This window comes from Hippopotamus amphibius, chromosome 6, assembly GCF_030028045.1.
Source record: "Hippopotamus amphibius kiboko isolate mHipAmp2 chromosome 6, mHipAmp2.hap2, whole genome shotgun sequence".
Lineage (NCBI taxonomy): Eukaryota > Metazoa > Chordata > Mammalia > Artiodactyla > Hippopotamidae > Hippopotamus > Hippopotamus amphibius.
In genome coordinates this window covers 71,036,002-71,063,962 of record NC_080191.1, presented here as the reverse complement: position 1 = coordinate 71,063,962, position 27,961 = coordinate 71,036,002, and the positions used below count along the sequence as shown (strand labels likewise).

The 27,961-nt window shown below is 36.8% G+C and overlaps 2 protein-coding genes across 12 annotated transcripts in view; one reads left to right on the top strand and one right to left on the bottom strand.

Annotated features, from left to right (window-relative positions):
- The window catches only part of PGM3 (phosphoglucomutase 3), a 35,081-nt gene extending 30,905 nt beyond the window's left edge, over nucleotides 1-4,176 (top strand). Inside the window, exons 13-14 of one of the 2 annotated variants that reach the window (XR_009054305.1) lie at nucleotides 2,509-3,255; nucleotides 4,073-4,176. Coding sequence is in view for 1 of the 2 variants with exons in the window: in XM_057738831.1 (XP_057594814.1) it covers nucleotides 2,509-2,517 (9 nt within the window). In the remaining variant the exon portion in view is untranslated. Of the gene's footprint in view, nucleotides 1-2,508; nucleotides 3,291-4,072 lie in introns of those variants that run through there. The other variant, XM_057738831.1, reaches the window with a different exon arrangement.
- DOP1A (DOP1 leucine zipper like protein A) overlaps nucleotides 1-27,961 on the bottom strand; it is a 100,360-nt gene that overhangs the window by 7,779 nt on the left and 64,620 nt on the right. For 9 of the 10 annotated variants that reach the window (XR_009054303.1, XM_057738826.1, XM_057738819.1 and 6 more), the window contains 18 exons: nucleotides 27,328-27,480; nucleotides 25,394-25,494; nucleotides 23,934-24,193; nucleotides 20,232-22,221; nucleotides 19,269-19,380; nucleotides 18,980-19,162; nucleotides 17,457-17,582; nucleotides 13,509-13,643; nucleotides 11,773-11,828; nucleotides 10,573-10,677; nucleotides 6,056-6,122; nucleotides 5,759-5,903; nucleotides 5,501-5,580; nucleotides 4,545-4,654; nucleotides 4,140-4,289; nucleotides 3,932-3,993; nucleotides 2,283-2,435; nucleotides 818-954 (listed from right to left, as the gene is read on the bottom strand). Coding sequence is in view for 9 of the 10 variants with exons in the window: in XM_057738826.1 (XP_057594809.1) it covers nucleotides 818-954; nucleotides 2,283-2,435; nucleotides 3,932-3,993; nucleotides 4,140-4,289; nucleotides 4,545-4,654; nucleotides 5,501-5,580; nucleotides 5,759-5,903; nucleotides 6,056-6,122; nucleotides 10,573-10,677; nucleotides 11,773-11,828; nucleotides 13,509-13,643; nucleotides 17,457-17,582; nucleotides 18,980-19,162; nucleotides 19,269-19,380; nucleotides 20,232-22,221; nucleotides 23,934-24,193; nucleotides 25,394-25,494; nucleotides 27,328-27,480 (4,125 nt within the window). In the remaining variant the exon portion in view is untranslated. Of the gene's footprint in view, nucleotides 1-817; nucleotides 955-2,282; nucleotides 2,436-3,931; nucleotides 3,994-4,139; nucleotides 4,290-4,544; nucleotides 4,655-5,500; nucleotides 5,581-5,758; nucleotides 5,904-6,055; nucleotides 6,123-10,572; nucleotides 10,678-11,772; nucleotides 11,829-13,508; nucleotides 13,644-17,456; nucleotides 17,583-18,979; nucleotides 19,163-19,268; nucleotides 19,381-20,231; nucleotides 22,222-23,933; nucleotides 24,194-25,393; nucleotides 25,495-27,327; nucleotides 27,481-27,961 lie in introns of those variants that run through there. The other variant, XM_057738825.1, reaches the window with a different exon arrangement.

Here is a 27,961-nt window from a genome sequence, read left to right as displayed (position 1 = left end):
TTTTCATTAATCCAAATACAAATTTTAGGATACAACTTCAGGATCTTTAAATTACACTTCATTTCTAAAAGTAAAACTGTAAATTTAGTGCAGAGCCTTGCTGCTAATTGGCAGAGGAGAGATGAAAGCATGCTCTTACCTGGTGATTATGGAACAGAGTTACAGTTATTATAAAAATAAAGATATTAAAGCCAATTTCTTTGTGGGTAAATTATAAATGCTGGGTTTTGAGAGTTATAGACTCCTTTCCCTTTCCTTTCTCATCTCTTTTCCCAGCGCCCCAAGCTGTTCAGATGAGGGTGACAGGGTATGGCTGGGGAGGAGAATGGTTTGGTTTAGTGGGACTTAGGAAGGTTTTATTGTTTGGGAGTTTAAAAAATCTTGTTAAAGTCTCTCTGAAGCAGCTATGTGGTAAGTGCTGCACTTCAAGAGTGATACATGCCTTTCATCAGGCCATCTAAATCCACCTAAACCAACTCTAATCACCCTCTAGGTACTACCACAGGCAGGAACCAGGCCTGGCAGCCATAATGAAGTTAAAATTTTGATGTAGAAGAGAATGAACTAAACCAGATCAGATGAAGTCATGATTCACAAGGAGCTACTAACTGCGAATGTTGCATATTTCAAAGTTTAAGCTGTATGAAGACAGAATCTGACTTGTTTGGCTATTTTCAGCTGTAAAAATTTTCAGTAACAGGCTTAACTAGAGTTCAGTTCTCTTCCAAGACTAGTTTTTATCCAGTAAGCATGTTGCTGCTTGTCACACTGTTTTATAGTTTAGATTTATTACCTAAATGAATTAAAATTAACTCACGAGTTCTGTGATCATGGTAGGCCAGAGCGAGGTAAGATGTTGTGGAGACATTCTTAAAAGTAATACTCTGAAAAACAGGAACACTTGAGAGTGAAGAGTTGGCACCTGGGGCAAACGGAGACTTTCAACCAATCTCTCTGAAAGAAACACAGTATATTTTCAATATCTAAATAATTAGAATCATTTTCATATAAACTTTTCTATATACTCTAGTTCAGTACTTCTCAAACTATCTATGATAAGGATCAACTTTTTAAATAATTTCCAATCTGTTGCAAGTTGATACTTTCATAAAATATAATAAAAGTGAATTACTGGGAAAAAATCTAAGAAAGATAAATAAAATGCAATGCCATGTTCTTATTACTAGATTCAACAGATTCTATCAAATTTTTATAAGCATTTAAAATGCTTACTCTACATTTCTGAACTTATCTTTTCATGGATGGAATAACAGACTGATACTGGTCCATGGATCACACTTTGAATAGTACTGATCTAGTTAACTTTAAAAAAATCACAGGACAAACAGTGTGCATGTTGCACCCTGGACATTAGGTATAAAGGGTTAGAAAGAAGTAGTCACTTATCTTCTTAGAGAGAAGAATAATCTCAGTAAAGAGCTGACAACTATCATTCCCAACCCAGTCCCCACACTGCCTGCTGAGGCTGGTGGCTGCATAAGCACACTGACTTGGGAGCAAATAATTCTTTTTTTTTTAATCTCTTTATTGGAATATAATAGCTTAACACTGTTGTGCCAGTTTCTGCTGTACAACAAAGTGAATCAGCTGTATTTATACATATATCCCTATATCCCCTCCCTATCCCAGCCCTCTAACCCATCACCCATCATCGTCGGAGTTGATCTCCCTGTGTTATGCAGCAGGTTCCCACTAGCTATCTGCCCAGGGCAAGTTCACTCCCATTATGCAGCCATTTGGTGGCACAGGGTGATGACCGCACAGATACCCTTCAGGACACAGAGAGCCAGCAAACCCATTTGATGAAGGTTATCAAAAACCTTATACAACACCCTACCCTGGGCCCAAACTCTAGATCTCCAGATACTTCTAGCTAAAGTATCCTGGCTATGCCTCTATTTCGGTCCCCTCCTTTAAAGGTGTATGACCTCTCATCCACAACAAAAAAAACCACTATTATGACTGCCTACAGCAAAATAGTCTTACACCTCATTCTCAAACATGAATTCCTAGGAAATGTGACCCAAACAATAAAATACAGACCATATTTAGGCAAGTCCTTTACACTCAGTGTTTGATTTCTTTGATAATTTTTGTTGCTTCAATAGAACAAATTTCTAATTCTACATTTTCCATCTACCAACACTTGGTATATTTTACCCCAACTTAGAACTTAGTCAAAGTTAAAAAAAAAAAAAAGAAAAAGAAAACAGAAAACCCTATAGTTTGGAAAATAGAGAAAATAGTTTCCCACCATTTACCTTGTATATCTGGAAGATATTTCTGATACTGGTCAATTTCACTGCTAAAAATAGCAAATGCTAATCTTTTCAGAAGCATGGCTCTCTGCTCTAGTTCCACATCACGGTTTGCAAAAAGATTAAGTGAACTGCTTTGAGCCACAGCTACACGAGCTTAAAAAAAAAAAAGTGAGACAGGTTGTGATATAATCACTGAAAAAAGATTATTTTGTTTTTTATTTTTAAGAATGTTTAGAAACACCATGACATCCGAGAGAGAGAAGTTTAAGAAAGAGGACTTGGGGCTCCTCCCCGAGGCAGAAGGATTGGCAAACAGACCCAGCATATACAAGCCAGAAGACCACAGGGTAGGAATTGCAATGTGGAGAGAGAACATTTAGAACTGTAGGTTTCAAAAGGTAAAATCACTAACAATGCCATTTTATAAAACCCTTTATAATTTTATGTCCTCTGCCTAAATCCTTCTCATTGCTTTAAAAACAATTTCTGGCCTGGCCTGGCCCCCCACTGCCCTCCTCGTGTCTTGCACTCACCCCCATTCCCTCTTCTGCAGCCACAGTCTTGCTTGCTCTTCCTTAAACTCACCAAGCTTGTTCCTCTCCTGAGTCCTTTATAATTTTTGTCCCTTATTCCTGGAATATTTTGTCCCTAGGCCTTCTCATAGTTGGTTTCTTTGGTTTCACCTCAAATATGAGCTTTTGAGCTATTATTTAAAATCTATCATATCACCCTATTTCCTTCACAACTTCTTACTCTCTGAAATAAACTTATTTACTGGATTAAGGTGAGCATAACGCCTGGCCCATTTTTGTCTTTTGATAAATAACTGTTAAATAGATGAATCTGAACCTTAAAACAAACCTGTGAAGATGAGAGAGAATACGCTGTCCTTTTTCCAGAGGAGGAAACTGCAGCTTGGGTTAAGAACTGACATGAAATTCTGCAGATTCATCCAACTTCACTGCTATTTAAGGTCATTAGTTTAAGAACTTTCAAACTTTGAGAAAATCAAGAAAACCTTCTTTTATCCAGATGAAATACTATAAGGAACCCTAATATACAAACCAGTAACATAGAGAAGAAGTGGGGTGGAGAGTGATTCTGACCTTCTTGGCCTCTCTCTTTCTTCCTTCAGAGAAGATAAGCAGAGCCCCAGGATTTTTTTTTTTTTTTTTTGGCTGTGCCTCGCAGCATGTGGGATCTTAGTTCCCCAACCAGGGACTGAACCCGTGTCCCCTGCAGTGGAAGCTCAGAGTCCTAACCACTGGACAACCAGGGAATTCCCCAGAGCCCCAGGATTTAGAGTGAGTTATTTGATAGGTTTGTTCCTATTGCCTGCCTTTCTTGGCCTCCCTACCTGTCAGTCTTTCATTCATTCAATGATTACTTACTGAGTGCGTTCTATGTGCCAGATTCTATGCTATGTGCTGAGGAAACAATTTAAAGACAAATCTGACACAGCCAAATAGTTTTACTTACTATTTACCAACTATGTTGTCCTCTATAAGTTTTAACATTATGTTCCTATAGGTTACTAAGTATAACCTGACAAAGAGCTAATTCAGCAGTTCCTAGAAAAGAGCAAAGTAAACACGAACGGACCATATACAGGAAACACACAACTAAGACTGTCATTCCACAGTACTCACTCATCAAATCTCTAAATGTTGTCTTATCATGGGTCATCAGGTTGTCCATAATTGCTCTCCAACTGAAAGAGACAAGGATTATGATATGTAATTAAGGTTTTTTTATTGTTATTATTATTAAGAAAGTGTTCTACTCTGCAGGTAGTAGTTGATTTCAACAGATTCTGTGAGATGCATCATCGTGTTAAATAGAAGCAAGATGACTTACTGATTAACACAAGAGGCATCCATCTGAAAGAAGCTGGGATCCATGAAGAGGTCAAAGGCTTCTTTCTTCCAGGCTCTCCGCGTGTACTGATACCCACTGAGACTGCTAAGCAGCTGGACACAGGCTCGGTAACTAGGGGCATTATGTGCACTAGGAGGAAGGGAGATCACCTTAACCTGTATAACTTTAATTATCATATTAAGTCATTCATAAGTGTTCACAAATTTCCTAAAGCACTGATGGGAGACAGAAAGCACTATAAGAGAAATAATTTTTTTTAGCACTATAATTGAAAGTAAAAATAAAGTCATTTTGTAGTAATTCCAAAACTCGCAATAAAAGAACACAATTTATTTCTAACAGAGTATGAGTTAACTAACACATCTAGTTAAATAACAACAGTACCTGTGATTTCGGAGGTAGGGCACAACATAGTGCATAATATTTACAAGTAAAGGAATAACCCGTTCTTTTTCATCACTGTAGAAAACCATATCCAAAAGATGAGCCAAAACCTAAAACACGTGAAACGGAACGCATAATCTGAGAGGTGAAACTGACAGCATTTAGAGGTGGTTTTCAGTCTGTAAGAAAACCTAGAATACCTTAAAATTAGAAAAACCTAAAATCAAATCTCCCTAAGCCATTTTTATATGAATGGTTTCTGCCACTATTTGCGTTTTTGTCCATTATAACTATAGGATATAAATATGAGCAAATTTTACTGTTTCTAACCAAGACAGGGAAGAGGAGAAAAAGAGAGGTTAAGAACCTTCCAACGTGACAGTGAGTAAGCAGCAAATTTAAGACGAGTAACTTAGTATTCTCATCCCCTGACTGGGTTATGAGGGGGCTTGAGAAAAATCCAATCACATGAAGTGAGCTGCAACTCTGTCAATTAACAGCTATTTGGCCTTAGTCATACTGTTCTAATCTTTGTAAGGTTCAGTAACCACATCTGTAAAGGGGAAACAAAAATGACCCGCAGGGCTGCATAATAGGGTATAAAAAAGAGCATGTCAGAGGATGTATATAAAACTGTTTGGTAAACTATAAATACTTTGTAGTGGCAAGCATCATTATACCACCTCCACCCTTCCCTACCATACTGTAATACAAAAGCACTTGTCATTTTTAAAAAGGTCACTTAAAAAACAGTGTATGGGGGCGCTATCTGAACTTCTTATCACTAATTTTTAGCAAACTACTAATCTGAATATGAAGTCAAAACTTTATAGTGATTTCTTAAAGTACAAAACAGTTTTTCAAATTAAAATCTCTGTAAGAATTACTTTGTTAATATTTAATTGTGAAATTGTTTACTTGAAAGTTCATGTGAAAAAAAACCCAATAATATTTACCTCAGAGAGTAATGTCAATGCATGGACACTATATACAGAAGGAGTTATGTTTGAGGTTTCCATTGCAGGTGATAACATATCTAAATGAGAGAAAAGACAGGTAAAGTAAAAATATGGTTAGGTTTTTTTCCCACTGAAAAAAGCTACCTGCTAAACATGAGAAAAGCGATGATTTTGCGTTACTTACAGTGAAGAGTGAAATAAATTCTTAGTGAACAGATGCCTACAAATATAAACTTAAATGTCTGAGACCAATACCTTCAACATCAGATTCCAAATTGGTTCCATCTACCATTATTTTGGGAGAAGGCTTAACTTCAAGATTTCGCCGCAGCCATGTTGTCTGTTCCAAAGAAGAACCAGCGATTGCACCAATTGCATCCACTATTTTATGAGTCACATCCTGAAGAAACAAGGAGAACCCATTACATCTATGTTATGTACACAGGCGCACATACAAAGCTTCACAGATGATCTTACCTGACCTTCCCATTTTAGACCTGAGGCACTGAGAAATACAGTTTTGGCAACAGCTCTCAATTCAGAATGACTTACCTGGAGGTCTCTTTGGTCTTTTTTATTCTCCAAACTAGGATTTTTCATAATAAACTCATTCAGAACCCTAAAAGGGACAAAGCAAAAAACAGACAGGAAATATCAGTGTAAAGAAAATGATGCAATCTAATTTTTCACAGTGAGCAAGTGGTTTTGTGGCCTCAATTTCTATTTTATATGTTTAATGAATGTATGTATACATGGATATCCCGTGACTCAGGTGAAACGCATAAACATATGCATGAAAAGACCTGTACAAGGATGTTTATTACAGCATTATTATTATTATTATTATTATTTTCAAGCTGAGGGCTTTGTTTGGCTTTTGCTGGGTGCCCTTGAGAATGTGCCTCTTGGGTTTTTTGTTTTTAAGATCTTTATTGGAATATAATAGCTTAACACTATTGTGCCAGTTTTTGCTGTACTAAAAGTGAATCAGCTATATTTATACATATATCCCCATATCCCCTCCCTCCCGCAACTCCTCCTCACTCTCCCTATCCCGGCCCTCTAAGGCAACACCCATCCTCGAGCTGATCTCCCTGTGTTATGCAGCAGCTTCCCACTAGCTGTTTTACATTTGGTAGTGTATATATGTCAGTGCTACTCTCTCACTTCTTCCCAGCTTCCCCTTCGCCCCTGATCCTGTGTCCTCAAGTCCGTTCTCCACATCTGTGTCTTTATTCTTGCCCTGTCACTGGGTTCATCAGTACCATTTTTTTAGATTTCATAAATATGAGTTAGCATATGGTGTTTGTTTTTCTCTTTCTGGCTTACTTCCCTCTGTATGACAGACTCTAGGTCCATCCACCTGACTACGGATAACTCAATTTCATTCCTTTTTATGGCTGAGTAATATTCCATTGTATATATGTGCCACATCTTCTTTATCCATTCATCTGCTGATGGGCATTTTAACAGTATTATTTGTAAAATCCAAAACGGGAAAGAACTCAAATGTCTTGTGACAGAAGACGTAAATTGTGGCATATTCATACAATGAAAAGCTAAATAATAATGAAAACGAATAAATTATAGCCACATGAAATTACTAGGATAAATTTTATAAACATGTTGTATGAAAGAAGCAGACACAAAATATCCTATTTATATATCTTACTGTTCAAAAGCAAGGCAAAATTTATCTGTGGTGTTAGAAGCCAGAATAGTGGTTACCTTGGGAAGAAGGGCAATGACAGTAATTGGGAGGTGACCTGAGGGGACATATGACATCTTATTTCTTAATTTAGGTTTGTGGTTGAACAGTTGGTATGTTCACTTCATAATAATTTGTGGAGTTGTATACTTATAATTTGTATGTTTTCTGTAAGTGTTTTATACATCAATAAAAAAATTTCAAAAATACCCCAAACCCCACCAATCTTAAATTTTAATATAAAAATGGTTTTGTTTGTGTAGATAGATACAAAAGATTAAAAATACTTCATGAATGTAAAAGAATCCATTTCCATTGTTTGCTAAAATTCCACTCAATATTTACCTTGATTTGATTTTACTAAGATAAATTACATACATAATTGTTTTCAAACAATTATGAAAAGTGATATGAAAAGTGAGATTGAAGAGCAATCATATCAATTTCTATTTTGTAATTAGGGATTTTTAGAGGATCAGTGGAATGGTTGGGGAAAAAATAAACCACTAGAAATTTAAAAAGGGAATTAATTTCCTAGTATAATTGAAAATGTCTAACTTTTAAACACTCAGAAGAAACACACATTGAGAAGGAGGTAGGATCCTTCATTATCTGAGAAACAAGAAAGGAAGAAAAAACAGGTGAGGAAACAGTAAAAATCTTGTGGGGGAGAAGCTATAAGTCATAACAGATGGCCTTAATTTTTAATGAAATTAGCCAGCAGGATATTTGGTGATGATTCAAAGAACTGTCCAAAGAACTGTTCTCTGAGGCTTAGAACAATTCAGAGGTAGGTAAGGCAGGTTACTATTATTCTTGACAGATGAGAAAACAGCCTTGGAGAAATTTACTGATGAACCCAGGGTCCCAGAGATGAGGGTTACAACTAGAGATCAGAAGGTAAGAATCAGAAATCTTCACGAAAATGCTGTTTGAGTTGCAGTGTTTACAGTTATCTGTCATCACTAAAAATTATCATACACACTAGTTATCTTAATCTTTGATCCAGGAATGGCAGACATTGAGTCCACTGCTCTTTTCATTACACCTTCAATGTCTAAAACTCCTTCAGCTTTTTGGTTTAGAAAACAGACAGCACAAGGTTCTAGGGATCATCGTGACCCCTGACGTTCTTGAGCAGGACTGCTAGTTCACTGTGGCCGGGCTGGGCTTGCAGTGTTACTCAGCTTCTACAAGGCTGATCCCCTCTCCTCCAGCTCACTGCCCCTCCACCCTTCTCTGCTTCCTGGTGGAAGACTACACTCCTACATTTACCAGAACACTTGGGGCCATTTTACAAAAGAGCCCTCACTTTCCCTCCCTTGCACTTCAAAATTTTCTAGACCACTGGTTGCCAAACCAGAATCACTAGTTCCCTTAAGGACAACAGAGAAGCTAAGTCTGTGCATAGAGATACCCACAACTACACATCTAAAATCACCATCAGAGCTACAGAGGTTGACCAAAAGGTCAAAGCTCTTTGCACTTGGTTGAATTTACATCCGTTCAGTGTGATAACATGTTGACCATGTGAGGTAATGTAAGTAACCCAGGTTGGAGAAAAGTGTATTCCCTTTCCTTCCCCTCTTCCGTCTTAGGCAGTCTTTTTCAAACTTTAGGGCGTACTCAAATCACTTGAGAATCTTGTTAAAATGAAGATTCTGATTTAGCCGGTCTAGGGGTGGAGCCTGAGAGTCTACATTTCTAACAAACTCCCAGGTGATTCCAATGGTGTTGGTAGAAGGACCAACCCTGGAGTAGCAAGGTCTTAGAAAAAATGCAGCCTTCTTCCTCACTCTTATACCTGCCATTCCCTGGTCTCCATCCCTTCCAGCTGTCTCTGGAATCTGGTGCTATCAAGGAGTCCCCCGTCTCGCTACAATTTTCTCTCTAGCACTCTTCATGTATATAACATCAGCCAGGCACTATTCTAAGAATTTAATAAACACTGATTTAATCCTTGTAACGACTTTATGAGGTAGGCACTATTATCATTCCTATTTTACAGATGCAGAGGTGAAATAACCTGCCCAAGGCCATACAGCAAAGAAGTAAAGGAGCTGGGATTTGAATCTAGGCAGAATCTTCGCTGTTCACTACTCAACATCCTCAGGTCTTCCTTGCCATTAATAACGACTTTCATATCATATTTCCTCCTGCTACCTTGTCAGTTGTCTTTCTTCTCACGATCAAACATCTTCCAAGAATAATCCACACTCACTTTCTCATTCTAACCCTTGCCGTTAACATCTGTGCTTATTACCTCACCAAACTCCTCTCTCCAAAGTCACCAACCCTCTCCAAATCATCAATAAATACAGCCTCTCACTATACATCATCTTCCTTAATTTCTCTGAAGGGGTTAGCCATTCCCTCTTAACTTCTCTTTGCTTCTAGAACATTGAATATACCTGTTTTTCTTCTAACTTTCTGATGTTTCAATGTTTCCTTTCCTTTGCTGGTCCCCTTTCCCTCTTTTTTTGCCCTGTTATTTCAATCCCAATATCCACAGCACACAAACTTGCTCCCTCCCACCAGAAACAATTCCTAGTCCATCTTCTTTCCCCTCTGATCCTTTCTACTACTAACCCGCCAGTCGTGTCCCTCCTCAAAACCTGCCATCACTCCCCCTACCCCAGCCCAAGATCAAATTTCTTAACTAAAATGCAAAATCCTTCCCCATTCTAGTTCCCATCTCCCTTTTCATCCACCCACCATTCCACTGCTGTGTCTTACTTACTCCACTGCCAAACCAGACAGGGTACCTTTCCCAGTGGACCCTTCCCTTCCTGCTCCACCAAGATTTTCTGTTCCTACCACCTCCATTCACTGAGCAAATATTTCTTGGGGACATATTATGAGCCAAGAATAATGAAGAGCAAAAGATAGACACTGTCCAGGACATCATGGTGCATGCAGTTAAGGGTGACTGGAATTCATCAAATAATCACACACATTATTAACACAGATCAGGGAACAACATGACAGAGAGAAAATGACTTTTCCACACCTTTTTATGTTCAGGGCCCTGAACTCAAATGACCCTCCCCTATGAAGTTCCCCTTCAGCCATCCTACCCACTTCTGCCTCTTTTAATCCTATACTCTCTCCTAAGTGACTACGGGTGCAACAATTTTATGTTAGCACACTTACATACGGCATGTGTATTAACACACAATGTTCCCTCCGAATCCTCCCCCCACTTTTTTTTACTGGCCTCTTATTATACATCTAGTTCTGTACCTTGAGAATCCTATGAGAAGGTAGAGATCACACAATCACCCAAAACATGTTATTCAGCAATCAGACAATGAATATTGTTCTTTTATTTGAAATCATATTTTTAAGTGAAACTGCTTACCCAAGTATAAGAAACTGCCCTGGGGCTGGAAGGCTCAATTGTATGGAGTCTTTCAGAAGTATCAGCAGTGATGCCCAGCTATCCACTAAATTGGGCACTGGAATTCTGCAAGATAAACATAGTTTCTATATACAGAGAAAGCCAACATCAACTTTAATTTCCCCAGTCTTTACCATAGTTTCCTACTACTTTCTCTGAAACATTTCCTAAATTTTTGTAGGCTGTGATAGACCATTTCTAAAAGCTTTATATTTTCTACTAATATTATGTATAAAAAGAAAACCAAGCACATTTAAAATATCCAGTGTAATTTATTAGTCTAGAAATTTTGCTGTATAGAAACACTGGTTTTTAATCACATGGACTCTCAAAAAGTTAAATACAGCTGCAATAAATCTCAGTGTAATTACTGACATCCTAGTTACCTACTCTTTATCCTATTCTCTCCACTTCTCTCTTGCATTAGCTCTTTTTCCTTCACCTATGAGTCTCTATCTCACCTAAGGGAGAGCTGTCAATCTATCCTAAATACCAGTCTCTCACCTCTACAGAAATTAAGATTAACTTTGTTTCCAGCTGACCTTAACCCTAACCCCTCTATGTATCTAAGTTCAGATTTTAGGCAGTCCTTGCTCTAAATCGCAATGTTTAACCTAATTTGATAAATGTTAATCACAGATCACAAACTGTTGCCAGTTTTGATAATTAAAATGAAAATTACCCTGTAAGGGATGACTAAGAGTCAGGTTCTTGAGCAAGAAGTTTATCAAAACTCAAATCACCTAACTTCTGTCCAGCTGTCAGTTAAATGCAAAACTAACGTTAAAAAAAATCAGATTTCCATGTGTTCACTTATATCAAAATAATGGATTCAGTGGCAACAGGCAAGGTTTCAAGAGTAGTATGTAGCTTTTTAATTTATATTTAAATGATTTTCTAACAATTCAGTGTTTTAATGTCCAGAGTATCTTTAATACACTTAGGTCTTTATGTTTGTAGGATTTGCATGACTGAGTCATTAAGAGACCAATGACTTTTATTAATGTGTTCATAAACAATGTTTTATGTTTCTAGTATTAAGTTTTAGAAAGAAAAAAAGAAGCAACGTCTTGAAAGAATTCAGGTGCTTTTCTCCTATATTTCCTAACTTTTCATACGCTGCTAAATGAAGTGAGGAGAGATCCGTATCAGTTATCTTACCTTTGAATATAAGCATAGAAAAACTGAAGCATGCAGACTTCCAAAGAAAGATGTTTCTATAAACAAAAGAAATCAGTTTTATAGTGAAGAAAAATGCTGCCTTTCCTTTTCATAGCTGCAACTACTCTGTGTTTTACTGCCAATTTTAAATTAAAAAATGAAAAGCAAACAGAATCAAACACTAGGTTGTCATAAAAACCATGCAGCTCTCTTCCATGTAGTAGGGAAAACACAAAAGTTATTTAAAAAGTTGAAAATGGACAGAAGGAATCAAAATATTCTCAATCCCTACCCTGCCCATCCCATATCCAGAGTTGATACCCCAGTCATTACTTTTAAATGATCCGTTTACTCTATAAGCATCAATACCATTTTTATTTTAATCAGCCTATGCTTGGCTGGGGCTATCAGAATTAGGTTAAAATTTTTTCTGAAATGGGAATTTAAACCTATTTTACCACACGTTTCTGTTAAATTAGTGTTGTCCCAAATTTGAACTAATTCCTAATAGCCTAAAAGGTAGTCTATTAGGAGTTCATGTCTCAAATGCAGTTTATTAGGTTGTGCTGAGTGTAATACATAATAAAAAGAACACACCTGTCCTTAAAAATCAGTAATAGGCAAGAAAATACTACTGATGTCCACAGACAGTTACCTATTTGTTACTTTTTAGAACCAACTATTCCCTTGATAATTTCTCCTTTTACCACAGAAAGAAAAATTCAGAACTTAGCATACTGAGAATGGGGGGGGGGGGGAGGGGGGACATGACAGCAGTTCAGGGGTGTAGCATTTGCTCTTATTTGTTTTTATATCCTTCACACTTAGCCCAGTATCTCTGGCACAAGTAGATGCTCAAAATATTATGCTGAATTGAGCTTTCCACATGCAAATTTGAAATCCTATCACAAATGCCCCAGAGGTGATTTCAGAACAGTAAGGAAACTGTTAAAAAGTTAATATAGACACCGGCTATTCACACACGCAAGGAGTACACCCTTCAGGCAATAGAAAAAATAATTTAGTATTTTCATATATGTGTAATAATTCTTTTAAGGAAGTTATTAGGTCTATTTTGGCTTGACTTAAAATCTAATGTTTCCAGTTGGTAAATATTTTTTAAGAAAATAGGACCTCAGTGTTGTTGGAACAAAGGAACAAAAAAAGTAGAGAAGTCAGTAACTTTATTAATTTGTAGACTTTTATGTCTGCGTAACTAGAGACAATGCGTTGTGAATGTAGAGACCTTGTTATTTATTTTTTGGTAGCCCTTGCAAAGCAGTTTTGTACACCGTCAAGAAATGACACTGACTAGAACTAAGGTTATGGCAAAATGTGGGGAGTTCACAGGCTTGAGACATTCATTCTGAAGAGAAAGGAGTAAGAAGCTGTGAAAAAAGCAACAACTGAGGTAAACAGGCCTCAGGCTCTGGCTTCTGTGCTCTTCCTTTACATGACCAGAAAAACCTCACCTAAGAATCTGGTCACACAGCTCCTGACTGCCTCAGATGCACACATGCAGAACCACGAGCAGTGAACTGCTCTTCACTGGCCACAGGGATGAATCACAACAGCAAGTCACTGCAGATACTGAGAACTGTTTTTATTAGGGCGATGCAAGGGACACATGCACTCATCTCTGCAATCTATTTAAAAGGATGTATTGTACAAAAAATATCTTACCTACCAGGGTCATTTCTGAAATACAACTGTAAACAAATCAAAGTTCTTCTTACCTTGTCCTTGGCTATGGCTGGGGGCTGCTTTAAAACTTCTTTCACAGTCTGTATGACAGTTTCTGCTCTCATGACACTGATGGAGCGAACCAGTTCTACCAGTAAAAGCTGTTCTTCACTGGCTGCAGGAATAACCTGGAGAACACATCGTTGTACTCACTTATGTATGTGTATATGTAAGTCTTTTAAGAGAAATCATAGAATTAAGAAAATATTTTATGGCCTCTTCTAACATAAAGACCTTTTCATGTCCCTTGACAACTTTAGGTAGAATTTCTTTAATCAATATAATACATGTACATCATTTCAAAAAATCAAATAGGACAAGAAGCCTTTTAAGACAAAACAGCAGTGCCTTCACACTTCTCAGGCCCCAAAGCAACCATGCTCAACTCTTAGCTCTTTTCTATTGTTTCTGAGTAACATACACTGTTACTATTTTTCCTATTTCAGAACATCTTCTTCAATTTTATACATTATCTATTGACTTCCTCCTTTAGAAGACAAAGGTTTAGCTCTCTTACATTTTTCTCCCTATTCTCCCAACGTAGTTACATCATAATTTCACTTAAATCGACACCTAGGGTTCACATGACTACTTATAGTTATGCTGTGTCATCACTGCGTCTTTTCTTGTACAACTTTGTTTTCCCTAGAGTTAAACTGTTTTGTTTTACCAACTTTTAAAATAGTTTTCATTATTCATCCCAATGATAAGTTTCAATGAGTCTAGATTAATAAAATTATTTGCCTCAAAGAAATATAACTGTTTTATCTTTATTTTTTTAAGGATTTGCACAAACACTGCATGTGATGAATGATGTACGCACTTTCATTCATTTCAGAGTTGTTTACGACATGAAGAGAAACATGCATATTTTGTATATAAATTTCCCCTTTTCACTAAGATTATGATGAAAAAAATAAAAGCTGTATGAATAACTGTATATCAACCAGCAGATGGATGAAGTAAATGAATATACGTCAACGGAAAGGAATACAATGCCTGTATTCATAACATCTTATATGTAAGTGTGTTTAAAAATCTGATCGTATATACAAGAAAACATGGTTATCACTGGGCAATAAGACTTCGGCTGGATTTTTCTACCTTGATTTAAAAAAGCTTCTTTAACTGTCACAATGTGTTTAATAGAAGTGTGTGCATTTGTGTGCTCGCACTGTTTCTGTTTGCTTGGTTTTCTCTATTACAGGTTCATCCATGAATACTCCAGCAACTGTAAATGTCCTCTAATTATGTATTCAAAACCATCAGATAATTACTCTTTCTACCTTCTACTTGGGTTGGTACTCTCTAGGCGTGCTACACAGTATCATCTTGATTTCTCTCCTGTGACCATCAGCCTTAAAGATTCCCCTTTTCTTTTCTTCTGTGTTGGAACTCCTATTTTTTGGATCCCATGTTGCCTTCTTTCTTGTTTTATTCCTCCTCTGGTGGAGATACATCTTACAATAGCTGAGAAAGGGTGAATTGATCACAATTTTTCTTTCTTTTTTTTTGGGAGACATTTCATGGTCAAAACTGTCATCTGAGTGACAGTTTGGCTGGGTTAGAATTATAGACTGAAACTAATTTTCCCATCATTAATTTCTAGTGTTGCTATTGACAAGTCTTATCATTATTCCATTGAATATGACCAGTATTTTCTCTTTAGAAGACTGTCAGGTCTCCTTTTTATCTCCCGTGTTCTGAAATTATTTGCTGAATTTTGTGTGGATAGATCACTTTTCATAGTGCCTGTAAAAACTCATTTTCTTCATTTCTGGAGAATTTCCTTGTACTATTTCTTAAATACTTTTCTCCCTCATTTTTTTCTATTCCTTTTTTCTTCAAAAAGATGTTGCACCTCCAGTATCATTTCCCTAATTTTAAAATCTCCTTTCCCCTATTTTCCACATCTCTAAATTTACATTCTGTATTTGGTATTTATCTACTTTCACTTCCAACCCTTATATTGATTTTGTTTTGTTTCTGCTATAAAAACTTTTAACATTCAAGACAAAAGTTTTGCAATAGTCTTCCTTATAATCTCCTCTTCTTATTTCATGGATGCAATATGGTTTTACCTCTTGAAGGACATTACTATTATTTACATTTTCTTCTGTTACCTGCATTGTTTCTTTTGACTTTCTCTATCGACTTGTTTTGGTCTTTGTCAAATTTTTTGAGGCTTTCTTCATATGACTTGGCTATCAATTTTAAATGTGAGTATTAATAATATAACTATATATATATTTACAGAGTGCTTATTAACTGCTAGGCACTGGTAAGTGCCTTATCTAAATTTCCTTCCTCCCTTCCTGCTTCCCTCCCTCCCTTTCTTTCTTTCTGGTTCTTACAACCCCATGAAGTAGTATCACTACCCTGAAGAAGTCATAGAGTTAGTGAGTGGAGAAGTCAATATCTGCACCCCAGGGATCTGGTTTCAAAGTCTGCACTCTTAACAACTATGTTACTACTGCCTTTCAAAAAGAAACTAAACAGTGATGGGAACTCAAGCATTCGTGTGCAAGACTACTGGATAGGTGGGTCTTTCTGTCTGGTGACAGCAGCCTAGTTTTTTTTGTTGTTGTTGTTAGGAGACTCAAAAACTTCAGTAGCTATAGGTCTTTTCTCTTGGTCAGGTCATTTTCCTAGAGAGAAATCCTCAAAACGCCTATCTGAGGGACATAACAGCTTCCAGCCATCTCGCTAAGGTGAGGGTGATTTCCATTTTTTGAAATGCAGACTTCTTCTGAATGCTGTTTTCAGCATGAAGTCTCATTTCTACCTGTGTGAACCTTGGGCCCGTGGATCAAGAGCCTCTACTGATAAACTGTTCACATAGTAAACTTGCCTCCGGTCTCCTGATGGGGTACAGTAAGAGAAGTGGGTGGTTACTTGGGTAGGGAAAAAGGGATCTGCAAACTTTCAGTCAGTCCTCCAGATTTCAGCCTCATCCTAACTCTTTGCCTTTAGAATTACCTGATACTTCTACTTCCAGAAACCGTCTGTAGCTTTACACTGGGAATTGATCCCCTTCTCGCAGCAACTTAGTAGAGCAGAGAAAGCTGATATTGATATCCAAGTCAGTTACAACTCAGACATGTGCTTTTCATCTTGCAAAATTTTGTTGACACTTCTTATTTTCTTGTGGTCACCTCTCCCAATTTTTTGTCATTGTGGATTTTGCCATTTACAATTTTTTTTACTCTCATTTTTGAGAAGAGAGCAGGGAAAAACGCATGTGTTCAATATGCCATATTAAACCACATGTGCTTGACTGATTTTAAATAGTCTAGGATCTCAGTTCTGTCCAATGTAATATCTACTACTGAATCATCACATGCAAAATGTCATATAAGTGGGAATTTTTATTACTTTAGAAATGTCAGCATATATGTAATGTGAAATCCGCACAAAAACAACAGATCAGAAACCTTTAGTTAGAAAAATCATATATGGGAATGTAAATTATTTAATAGCCTTAGCATTCTAATGAATCAGTATTTATATCCAATATAGAACACTTTTTTGAGCTTTCGAGCCAAGAAAGCAACACAATTTTCACAAATATAATCCAAAGACAATATATGAATTACATTGAGAAATGATTTAAGCAGTCATTGTAATGAAAAACTAGTCAAGATGAAAATTTCTCTCCATATTTTTGCTCTGTACCCTGAATGACTATCATTTAAAAAACACATTATATTACCATTTCTATGTAAAATACAGCTATAATTTCAGTATCATATTTCTCTTTCACATAAAATATATTTTATATTTATTTAAGAAATGTAGGCAGTCTAACATTACCTAAACTTGTAGACAAACCTGTTGCTTTTCCACCATCCACCCCACCCCAGCCCCACTGCAACTAATGGAGAACTGAAAATCAGCATGTGCTCACCATATGCTTACCAAACGAAAACACAAATACATACCTTGGTCCTGGTGGTGGTTTTGTTCTGCCTTCTTTCATTCCATACAAAGGCAATGGCAGCCATAAAGTGGACACCATGATTCATTGAAATGGGCCCCAATAACTCTAGGATCTGCTGTCTCAAGTTCTAAAAAAATTTAAGCAAATAACAAGTGAATTAAAAATTATGGAAGCACTAATTACTAGACTGCACTTTTAGTTTTTCTCGAAATAATATACAGAACTCATATCTTTTGCTACCTAAACAATGGTAGAGAAAACTTTAACAGTACTAAGAGATGCAACCATGGTCATTTTAATTCAAAAGGACAAAACAAAACAAAACAAATTATACTAGTTTAATCCAAACATCCGGGCTTAAATAAAATTTTCTACTGATTTTCACCCTTCCACCACAGTGCGCGGTGTGCTCCCATGACTCCCAGATCCAGGAAGTCAAGTCTAGGAGTAAGATTAAGTAATTGAAGCATAGCAATCTGACAACTTGCCATAGCATAACATGCTTTTAAACACTCACATCATTTCCCTCTAAAGTTGAAAATTTGGAAAATACCAAAGAGTACAAGAAGAAAAAAAATTTAAAAAACCAACCAGTAACCTCATCATCCTGATATAATCACTATTAACACATGAATTTTCTATATTCCTTTTTCTGCAGATGAATTTTTTACATAATTATAAATACAATATTTGTTCAATGACCTAACATCTCTGTGTCACCAAACTTTTAAGCACTTTCCATCCACTGACAATTCTTCAAAACCACGATTATTAGTGGCTACATAATGTAACACTTGAACGAACAATTTATTCAACCATTCCCTTAACGTTTAGGGTCTCTCTTTTTTTCTGCCATTAAGTAAGGCTATAATATTTTATATATATATTTACATAATTTTGATTACCTTAGAATTCATTACTAAAGTAGATTACTAGGTCAAAGACTATGAAACTTAAAGATCTCTGTACATATTACTAAACTGTTTTCCAGGAGAGATTTGCATATTAAAATATCAGCTTGTCCTAAAAAAAGGAACAAAGTTATAATATGTATGGATGAACCTCAAAAATATTGTTACATGAAAGAAGTTAGATACAAAAGACCAAATAACGTATAATTCCATTTACAAGAAATGGCCAGAGAAAGCAAATTGATATAAAGAGAAAACAGATTAGCAGTTGACTGTGGTTAGGGATGGGAACTGAGTGACTCCAGATGGGCATGAGGAATCTTCCTGTGGTGATGGGTAGGCTCAAACTTTAGACTGTGGTGAGAATACTACAGCTCTGTAAATTTACTAAACAAATAAAAACAAAAACACCCCATTATATATACTTAAAAAGGTGAATTTTGTGTTATGTCATTTCAATAAAACGGTTAAAAAATTACTTGGTAACTAATCACACAATCCCTGCAGAGTACCATAAATACTACTCAAATTATTCACAGATTCAGAACATAATCTTTGGGAGAGTCCTCAATTAGCCTCTTGAGCACCAAGGATAAAGTGTGAATTATCTAACCTTTGTGGCTCCAAGATTAATAGTGGTAACAGAGGCAGATGCAGCGATGGTCATCTTCTCCGAAGAATCGGCCTGATGCAGTACGCTCCAGAGCAGTGTCACAGAGGACATGATCATGTGAAGGATCGAGAGGATTCCACTGCGGGCTTCGAACAGGTGCTTCTGGTCTACACTGACCAAAAGCTATTAAAGTCGGGGGAAGAAACATATCACTTACTGAGGTTTACCAATGGGGACTTACTAGGCCTCACAGTCTTTAAAAAGCAGTCAAATACTTGTGCACTCTTACTTGGTGATACTGTGTAGTAGGATCCAACAAGCAGTAGTGGATAATGGCTGTGATCCCTTCCAAAAGAGTAAGAATCAGATCTGGGGGAATAATTGATGCCATCCACAGAGGCCTGAAATAAAACACATCCGTTTGAACACAAGTTCTGTGAAAGAGAAGGTCATGTTTTATCAACAGTAAATGTCCAGCATGTGCTAGGCACATAGTAAGTGCTCAATAAGTATTATATAAACAGATGACTAAATGAATAAATTAGGAGCTTTTATATCTGCATCTAATAAAATACGTGAGTCACATTAAATGTACTAAAGTTCTTTTCGGATAATAAATTCTATGCAAGATAAACAAATATAGCCAGTAAATCCCTGGCAACCATGTAATGGCAGGCATATCATATCAACATTAAAGGATACAGGCAGTTTTCTTACATTTTATAGCTAGTACCAGAGGTTATACAGGAGATAAACCAGATACTAGTCTACTAAACATCTGGGTAATTTTTGACAGATTAATTTTGAATGTGGCCTGGGGATACAAATAAAATTTGCCACCAAACTATGAAAATCCAAAACGAGAAATAAAATCAGATGGGAAAAGAAGTATTTGTAATTTTAAATTAATTTTAGTGTGAAATTAATCTGCACTTAGATAAACATATCAGATAAGATCAGGGAAACCCCATGCTGAGCTTTCTATTCCTTTTGGCAGCTCAGTCAAAAAGAGCATCAACATTAATTTCAGCTCTCAGGAGAAAAAAAGTCCTGTTTATATATTCCTTCTGTTTTCCACTCAATTCTTTTGTTGATACCCTTCCTCAATTTTCTTCTTTATGAAAATAAGACACTGTTTGTAACCTAATGATAACCGCAAATGTATTCACCCAAAGTGCAACTGACTTTGTAGATGACTAAGCAGTAACGTGTGTAAAAAATGTTGATGACAAAATTAAAAACCAACCCTTACCTACTATCAGATAATCCCGTTTCATATTTGTACTGTTGAATTAGGTTATCTAAATTTCTGCAAAGCTGTAGTGTCACAGAAACAACCACTCTCTGCAGAACTTTTCCCATGTAAGGCAGAGTAGATGTGATTAAACCAATCCATTGTGGGTGCATCTTACAAGCACAGTGTTGATGTAAAGCTCGTATCACTGCACAGAGGAACATGCCTTGAGACGTGATGGGCTGGGCATGCAAATACTGAAGAGAAGTCATGGGCTGATGGGGACTGATGTGCTCCAGATCAGATACCACAAAATCAAAGCCTGTTTCATTCTCTTCAGGGAGAGTCATTACCCTGTGTTCTAGAACAATGAGCCTCTGAAGCACTTTAAGAAGCTGTGACTGGAGTGTGCTGCCACTGTCAAATTCATCTTCGGAGAAATTGATCAGGCTGTCCTCTGAGAAACCTTCTTCCACAGCAACCATGTTCTTACCTGCCATCTTCTCACTATGCCATTTCTGTGCACTAAAGATGGATGACAGCAAACAGTGAAGGATCACTTTCTGAACTTTGCACTTAGATAACATATCAGAGATAAAACTGGGGAAACCTTTTGCAGAGCTTTCTATGACTTTTGCCAACTCAGTAAAGAGGAGTGTCAAAATTTCGATGCTCATCATCTGCATGTTTCGATTGCCTATTAAATCTTGTGCCGTGACCTTGACATGAGTTGGGTAGTGGCTACGCATATAATATAAGCAGAGGGAAATCAGGATTTCTATGTACATAGAACTCCGGAAGTTATGATTCGAGTCCACTGGAATGTGACTATAAAAATCTTTGCCCATAACAGAAATCCGGTGTCTGGCCAATAGATTCTGAAGCAGAGACAACTGAGGGGTATATGCATTATTTACACTAGTGGTTGAAATGGCATTTACAAAAGCAACGGGGTTAGTTTTCAAGATAGCCTTGATGGCAGAAAAAGCATACAGAGTCCTTGACGAATCATACAACTGGAGATACAAAAGCACATGTTGATAGAGTGGATGGATGTTGAAATTGAGAGATTTCTGTGATCCTGGAGAACCCATGTCACTCTCAATTTCAGAAATTTCTCCCTCTCCACAGCTATACCAGTTCTCTAAATCCAGACCATCACTAAAGAAAACACTGGTTTGTTTGAGTTTTTCATTTGAAGTTTTTTTCTTGTCATCATCCTTTTTTCTGGCCAGTTTTACTTTAGGTTTTGCTCCTGGTTGTTTACCTGACTCCTTAACAATTGTTTCTTTCTCTGAAACTTTTTCTGATAATTTTTCCTTGAAGCTGAACTGAATACTACTGTGACTTCTCTGTCTAGATCTGGTTTCTGCAGAAGCAACGGGAGAGTCATGGAAAGTCTGTGTGGTTCCTGAGATACAAGGTGAGGAGCTGTTTCTGGAGATTCCATTTGGCACACCCTCACAGCCTCCCTCCGCAGACACAGACAGAAACTGAGAGTTTTCGTTATTCAGCAAAGCAATCTGACTCTGCTGAGCAGACTGATCTTCACTTTTAATCACGTCCTCTCCTGGATCTACATCACTGTCCTTTGGGGGCACATCTTCAGTTTCTAACTGAGATGTGACTGCGGCAGACTCTGCTTCCAGGCCACTTACGACTTTACATATCAGGTCAAAGACTACCTGCTGAACATCATCCCCTGGGGAGCCTGCGTGCGGCCGCTGGGAATCCTCCTGTGCAGCCACGTTGTCAGGATCGACTTCGTCACTCAAGTTGTCCCCAGCAGAGGACTGAGAACATCCAGAGTCAGAACTCTGGAGTATTTCCATCTGCTGGTCTGGAAGATCAAAATCAGATACAACCATTGGAATTGTCTCACTGCTGGTACTTAGAAGGGACAGTCTGTCACTTAATGGATTAACGGTGAGACTGAAGTTCTCTATTTCGTCCATGGTAAGCGTCTTTTCACCATTTCCTTTCGATGCAATGAGTTGTACTTGGCTTCCTGGCATATGAAAGGATAAAGAAATAATATAAAATATATTAAAATAACTGAAATGTAGACTGAACAAGATTTTTAATCATTACTTTCATTACCTACTTATACTTTCCTATTAAAATATTTATTAATATGTTAGACTTTTTAAAGTTAGAAAATTATGTATATGACCATTAACTAGAATTTTATAAAGACAATTCAATACTAGAAGGCCTATTATTCAACTGAATTAAACAAAACAGCATACTTAACGGATAAAATATAAAACTGTCCTTATCCCCATGACATCCTTTAAAAGTCATTTAGTATATAGTTAATATATAAATACATAATCTTCTTGATTTTAATAAAATTCAACTTGTATTGATGAATTATCTAGTTTGGGCAAGGCCCTAAATCAGGAGAAGAGGGTGGGGGAAGGAAAAGAGAGCACTATTCTAAGACATTTAAAATCAGTAGGGCCGGGGAGGGTGGGGGGGGGGAGGGGGAGTGGAGGGGGGGAGTCGAGGGAGGGAGGGGATACGGGGATATGTGTATAAATACAGATGATTGACCCTGGTGTACCTCAAAAACTGGTACAAGAGTGTAAAGCAATTATATTCCAATAGAATAAATAAATAAATAAGATTAGTAGGGCATCACAAATATCCATTTCTGTACTTTCTGGGGGACATTCTTTTAGAAAGGGTAGAAGCCTTAGTTCCATGCAAATAGTGCAAAATCAGATGCTTCAAACTCAGGGAAAGCATCATGACACCACAGGTGAGGTGTGAGAATGATCTCAGAGGAGAGGTGAGAATTCAGCAGACACGCAGTTACTATGGCAGGCCAAGTGATAACACAAAGGACTTCTGGCAATGAGCGGGGTAGAGCATGTTCTTGGAAGATTCAGGGGAAGCAATGGAAAGAAAGCTAGAGAAAGAAACCAAGGCCCTGTAGAAACACACTAAAGATGAAGTAGGAGCACAACAGTTTAATTCTAGCTTCACCACTTACCAGCTGTGGAGCTCTGAGAAAGCCACAGCTTTCTAAGCAACAACTCCCTGCTCGGTAAAATGACGTTTCACTACTGACCTCACAGGATTATTTGACAAGAGATAAAAATGAAACATTGAGTCTTCTGTCCCTCAAGTATAATAACCTAAGGGGCCATTTTCAGTGTATTAGAGAGGGTATCATTCCACAATCTGTGAAGTGTGGACTTTATTCTAGTAATAGCGAATATTTATCAAACACTGATGCTAGTCTCTGCACTGAACTGTCACAAACATGACTACATCTGACATTCACAATGAAGCCTTGAGAGGTGGTATTATCATTCCCATTTTACAGATGAGGAAAAGGATGCATGAAATATAAATGTGCATTATAAGCTTACGACACATTCCCAGTGAAGCATCTGCAGAGCCTTGGACCAGGATTACAGATTCTAAAGGTTATTTGTTAACAGTGAAGAATGTTTCTGATCAGAGCTGTGTGATTCCTCCCCTGAAAGAAGCAGCTGAGACCAGAGTCCAAGTGCCCTCAGATGGTCATTGATGAGCTACACACTGACACGGCCCAGGTGAGCAGCGCTAGTGCACGCGGAGGGGAGAAGATCAGCCCGTGGAGAAATTCTCACGTTTGTTTCTCTTGACAATCACTGCTGTATTCGCCTCTCACTTTATTTTAATAATTTAATTCTAAATAAAGTTGTTCTACTTCTGTGTGATATTCACCATTACTGCAGGAAAAGTTTTGCATGAAATGCTTGTCATTCTCTTCTCCGGGATAACAGGGGGCCTTATTCCAATAACGTTCTGCTTGTACCCGCTGCACTGAAACCCTCTGAGTTTTGGGATGAAGCAAGAGCAAGAGCAGTGGTTCCAATACTCTGGCGATATCATGTCTTTGCAGGACTTGGTTCAGCCAGGCTTGTCCCACAGAGCTGGTGGAGCCATCGAGACTGTTCAGGCTATCTAACATGATGAACAGTGATCTACGAGAAACACCGACAATGAAAACAAAGAACAAAACACGTACGTTAACTTTAACACTCTAATTTTTCTAAAATTAACATAACTCTCAGTTGTGTTTCTTGCTTTTAATTAACTATTGTAAAGTAATTATACTTCAGAATAACTTTTCACCACAGCATTTTAATAATCTTAATCCCTAGTCTCAGTAGATACAATGAGAACGGAGAAAACAGTCTTTTCTCTTTTCCTACATACTTGCGTTTCTTGAAATTTCACAAGCATACGTTACTTCCATAAGATAAATACTAACAAACAGAAAAGAAAAAGCTTAGAGAATTAGTCTTGTTTTAGAAGATATTACCATTCATATCACCAAATACTGAACCCTCTGCAAGCCTCACTTACATGATGGGGACAGGTGGTCATTATATTAGAGATGGTATTTGTAAAGCACCTAGGCCCAGGGCCCAGTTCATTACAAGGCTTCAACAGCAGACCATTTGAAAATGGTGTTGCTGCTTGAAAAATCACCAGCTGAAATAACATCTAGTAGAGCACACGTCTGATCCTGAGTAGGGCTGTAAGTGTAGTTATATTTGGGGCCACCTCTATGAGACTTGCTGGTGAGACTGCTACCTTATGCCAATATACGTAAATCTACTTATAAATGGCATCTCCTTGTAAGTTACTGCAAATCTCATATTTCGGGTATGAGTCATCTATGTAGTCTAGACAAACAGCAAAAGCACTCTCAGGCAGTTAACTACAGATTTTTTGCATCCATGGAAGCGGCTTGTCAGTATTTTAGCTGTAGATTCTAATAAGTCTGGTTCAGGCAGAAGACTGAGAATAACTGCTAGAGAAGCACTTATACAATCTACTGTATACATGAAATTTCACTGAATGTGAATATATATAAACTCAAGAAGGCTGTATCTGTTGCTGTATCCCTGACACCTAGAATGGCTTCTGGCACATAGAAGGAACCTGATGAAGTCACCCAATGAAAGGAAGGGGCACTGGGTGCTCCAGAACTAGAAAGGGAAAATCTGTTAGATAAATGAAAACGCCATGCCTTTTAATATAGCTTAGATTTTAAAAAACAATTTATAAAATTCTCTTTATAAAATCTGCAGATTGCTCTCTCCTACCCCTACCAAACAGGCCAGGGGATTCAAGAAAAGAAACATTAAGATATCTGAATATAAAATGTAACCAACCTGTCAAAAGACCGTGCAAAAGATGAAGACTTATTTATATGGAGGTCCCTTGTCAGATGCCAAAGAACTGCAAATTTTGCATGTGCTTCCATCCTTATTTTCTGAGGACGAATATGGGAGATAATTTTATTTTCATTTGAAGATATTAAGTGATTTCAGTAACAACAAAGTAGCTATTTAAGACAGTATTATGTTCAATGTTCACAGTACGCCAATACACGATGAAATAAACTGCATTTTTTATGCAAGTAGAAATGTAGAAAATACTTAAATATATACAGAAATATTAAACCTAAAGGATCATCTCATGCTGCCACATAAGTTATTATTTAGTTTAGGTAATTAGTTTACTAGATTATTTTATAACAGGGGATGGAAAGAACTAATAATGTGCATGTTACGGTATCTTGAGTACAGAAAACACTTTTCCCCTCATTTTAATATAAATACACAGTAGTCAAAACTAATTTTATGGCACTGTATAGTTTGCTTTTGCTCCTAGAAATTATATGTTAATCCCAAATGAATTTATCATCTGTTATAAAGCTGGTTTATTAAAAATTTAAGGACCTAAGAAAATTATTTCTACAAGAAAAATATGACATCACTTTTGGGATTATTTGGAAAAGATTAAGTGTTAAGATAACAATAGATAGAATAACGTAAAAATTATTTAGAAAGACCAGTATTTGGTATTAGATAATGAACATGCATTAATATAAATCAAGTAGAAATTGTGATATTATCAAAATTTTACAGTCTTCCTCTAGCATTTGTAGAATCTTTCAAGTAAAAGACCCCCAAAATAAGGGACTGCAACTGTCTAAACTGTGATAGGGTAGAGGAGTGCTTGCTTTTTCTGTGGGCCTAATAAATGCTTTTCCAATGAAGCCTGTATTTGTATATCAACCAATACAAACATGTAAAAAAAAAAGTATTAACAGGTATTTTAATTTTTTTCATGGATGTATATCTTTACTCAGAACTTAGTATTTCTTTAAAATGAGATGTTATACAAGTAAACAGGTATATAGTTTGTCCTAGATTTATACTTAATGTAAAACAAATTATTACAGTAAAATACAAGGCTATATTTAAAATTTTCTGTACAATTCTGAAAGAATGTGTTGAAGTAAAATTAGAATTTTAACATTTTTCTTGGGATAAACTTTTCATTCCTCTCATTCACTCCTTCATTTACTACTTCTCCCTTGCCAAATGTTTCATTCACTCAACGCAATGCCTTTTTTAATATAACCCATTCAAATTCACTAGCATTTAGAATTTTTTAAAATGGGGGCAATCCACTTCTAAAAGCTGTTCAATAAAATCTTTGGTTAATATTAGAGAGCAGACACAGGAAGATCAGAAACTTCATTAAGTCACCTTGAAAAGGTCAATCAGAATGACCATTCTAGCTTCTTCTCAGGCCCACTCATGACTCAGCCATCTTTAACTGACTTATGTATCACACTTCATATACATTAGGATACAAGATCCTTATTTTGGATATTTATTATGATACAAATAATATAACTTCACATACTAGCACTCTATAGCTTATAAATGTCATTGCACATACATTAGTTAATGAATCCACCAGTTTCATAACTGAGGCCACTGAATACATCTTTAAATGACCAACAACAACTTTAATCATCACTCCCCAGAGCTAGTATCCTGAACCAAGAAATGAACCCAGCATTTGATTTTGGGTTGATTTTTCATATTACTGACGCTTTTGTAACGAACTTTCCTCTAAAAGTAACAGAATACATTTATTTTAAAGATATGATGATCACTCTGAATGAAGTTATATTATCTCTTATTCAGATACTAGATGCAATAATCTTCCTAGAGTTTCCTTAATTTACCTTTTAGTACAATGGGAGCCCAGGCTAGGGTGGGCACAGGATAAGCAGAGAAGAATTTACCTTATCTTTATGGGTTAACTGCTGACTTATAACATCCTCACAGATGCTAGAAGAAGGAACCAAGTTATGTAATTGATAAAACAGTTCCACGCTCTTCTGATGGTGCTGAGGTGTCCCATCTCCCAGCTGGTTCCACAATGTTAAAGCTACGTGCTATAAAAAAAGATGTAAAAGTCACAGTGTTACAAAATTGTAAATGAAAACTTATTTAACAAACATTTCCCGTTAGGTACAAACAAGCCTCTGACTGCCAGACCTAGAAGGTCTTTAATACTGATTATGCCACTGGAATGAGATTTAAAAGTGTAGCTTTCCATCTGCTCACTTTCTGATCATCCAGGCTTTTAGAACCTCTTATGATAGTCCTTTAATTATATTTATTTTAAACAGCAGATACGCAAGCACTTTTTACCAGACCCAGATAAGACCCCATTTCACTATTTTAGTGATGTTTACTAAAGTGATGCTGGAATACATTATCTTTAAGAGGGCATAGCAATAAATCTCACATTGAAGGCAATTTAATGTTTATGGCTACATGCTCCAAAGTGAAATATAATTCACAGTCCAAATATCCAAACTACTTAAAACATATAAAATAGGTTGTATGTATTTCAGTGCTACATGTGTTAAC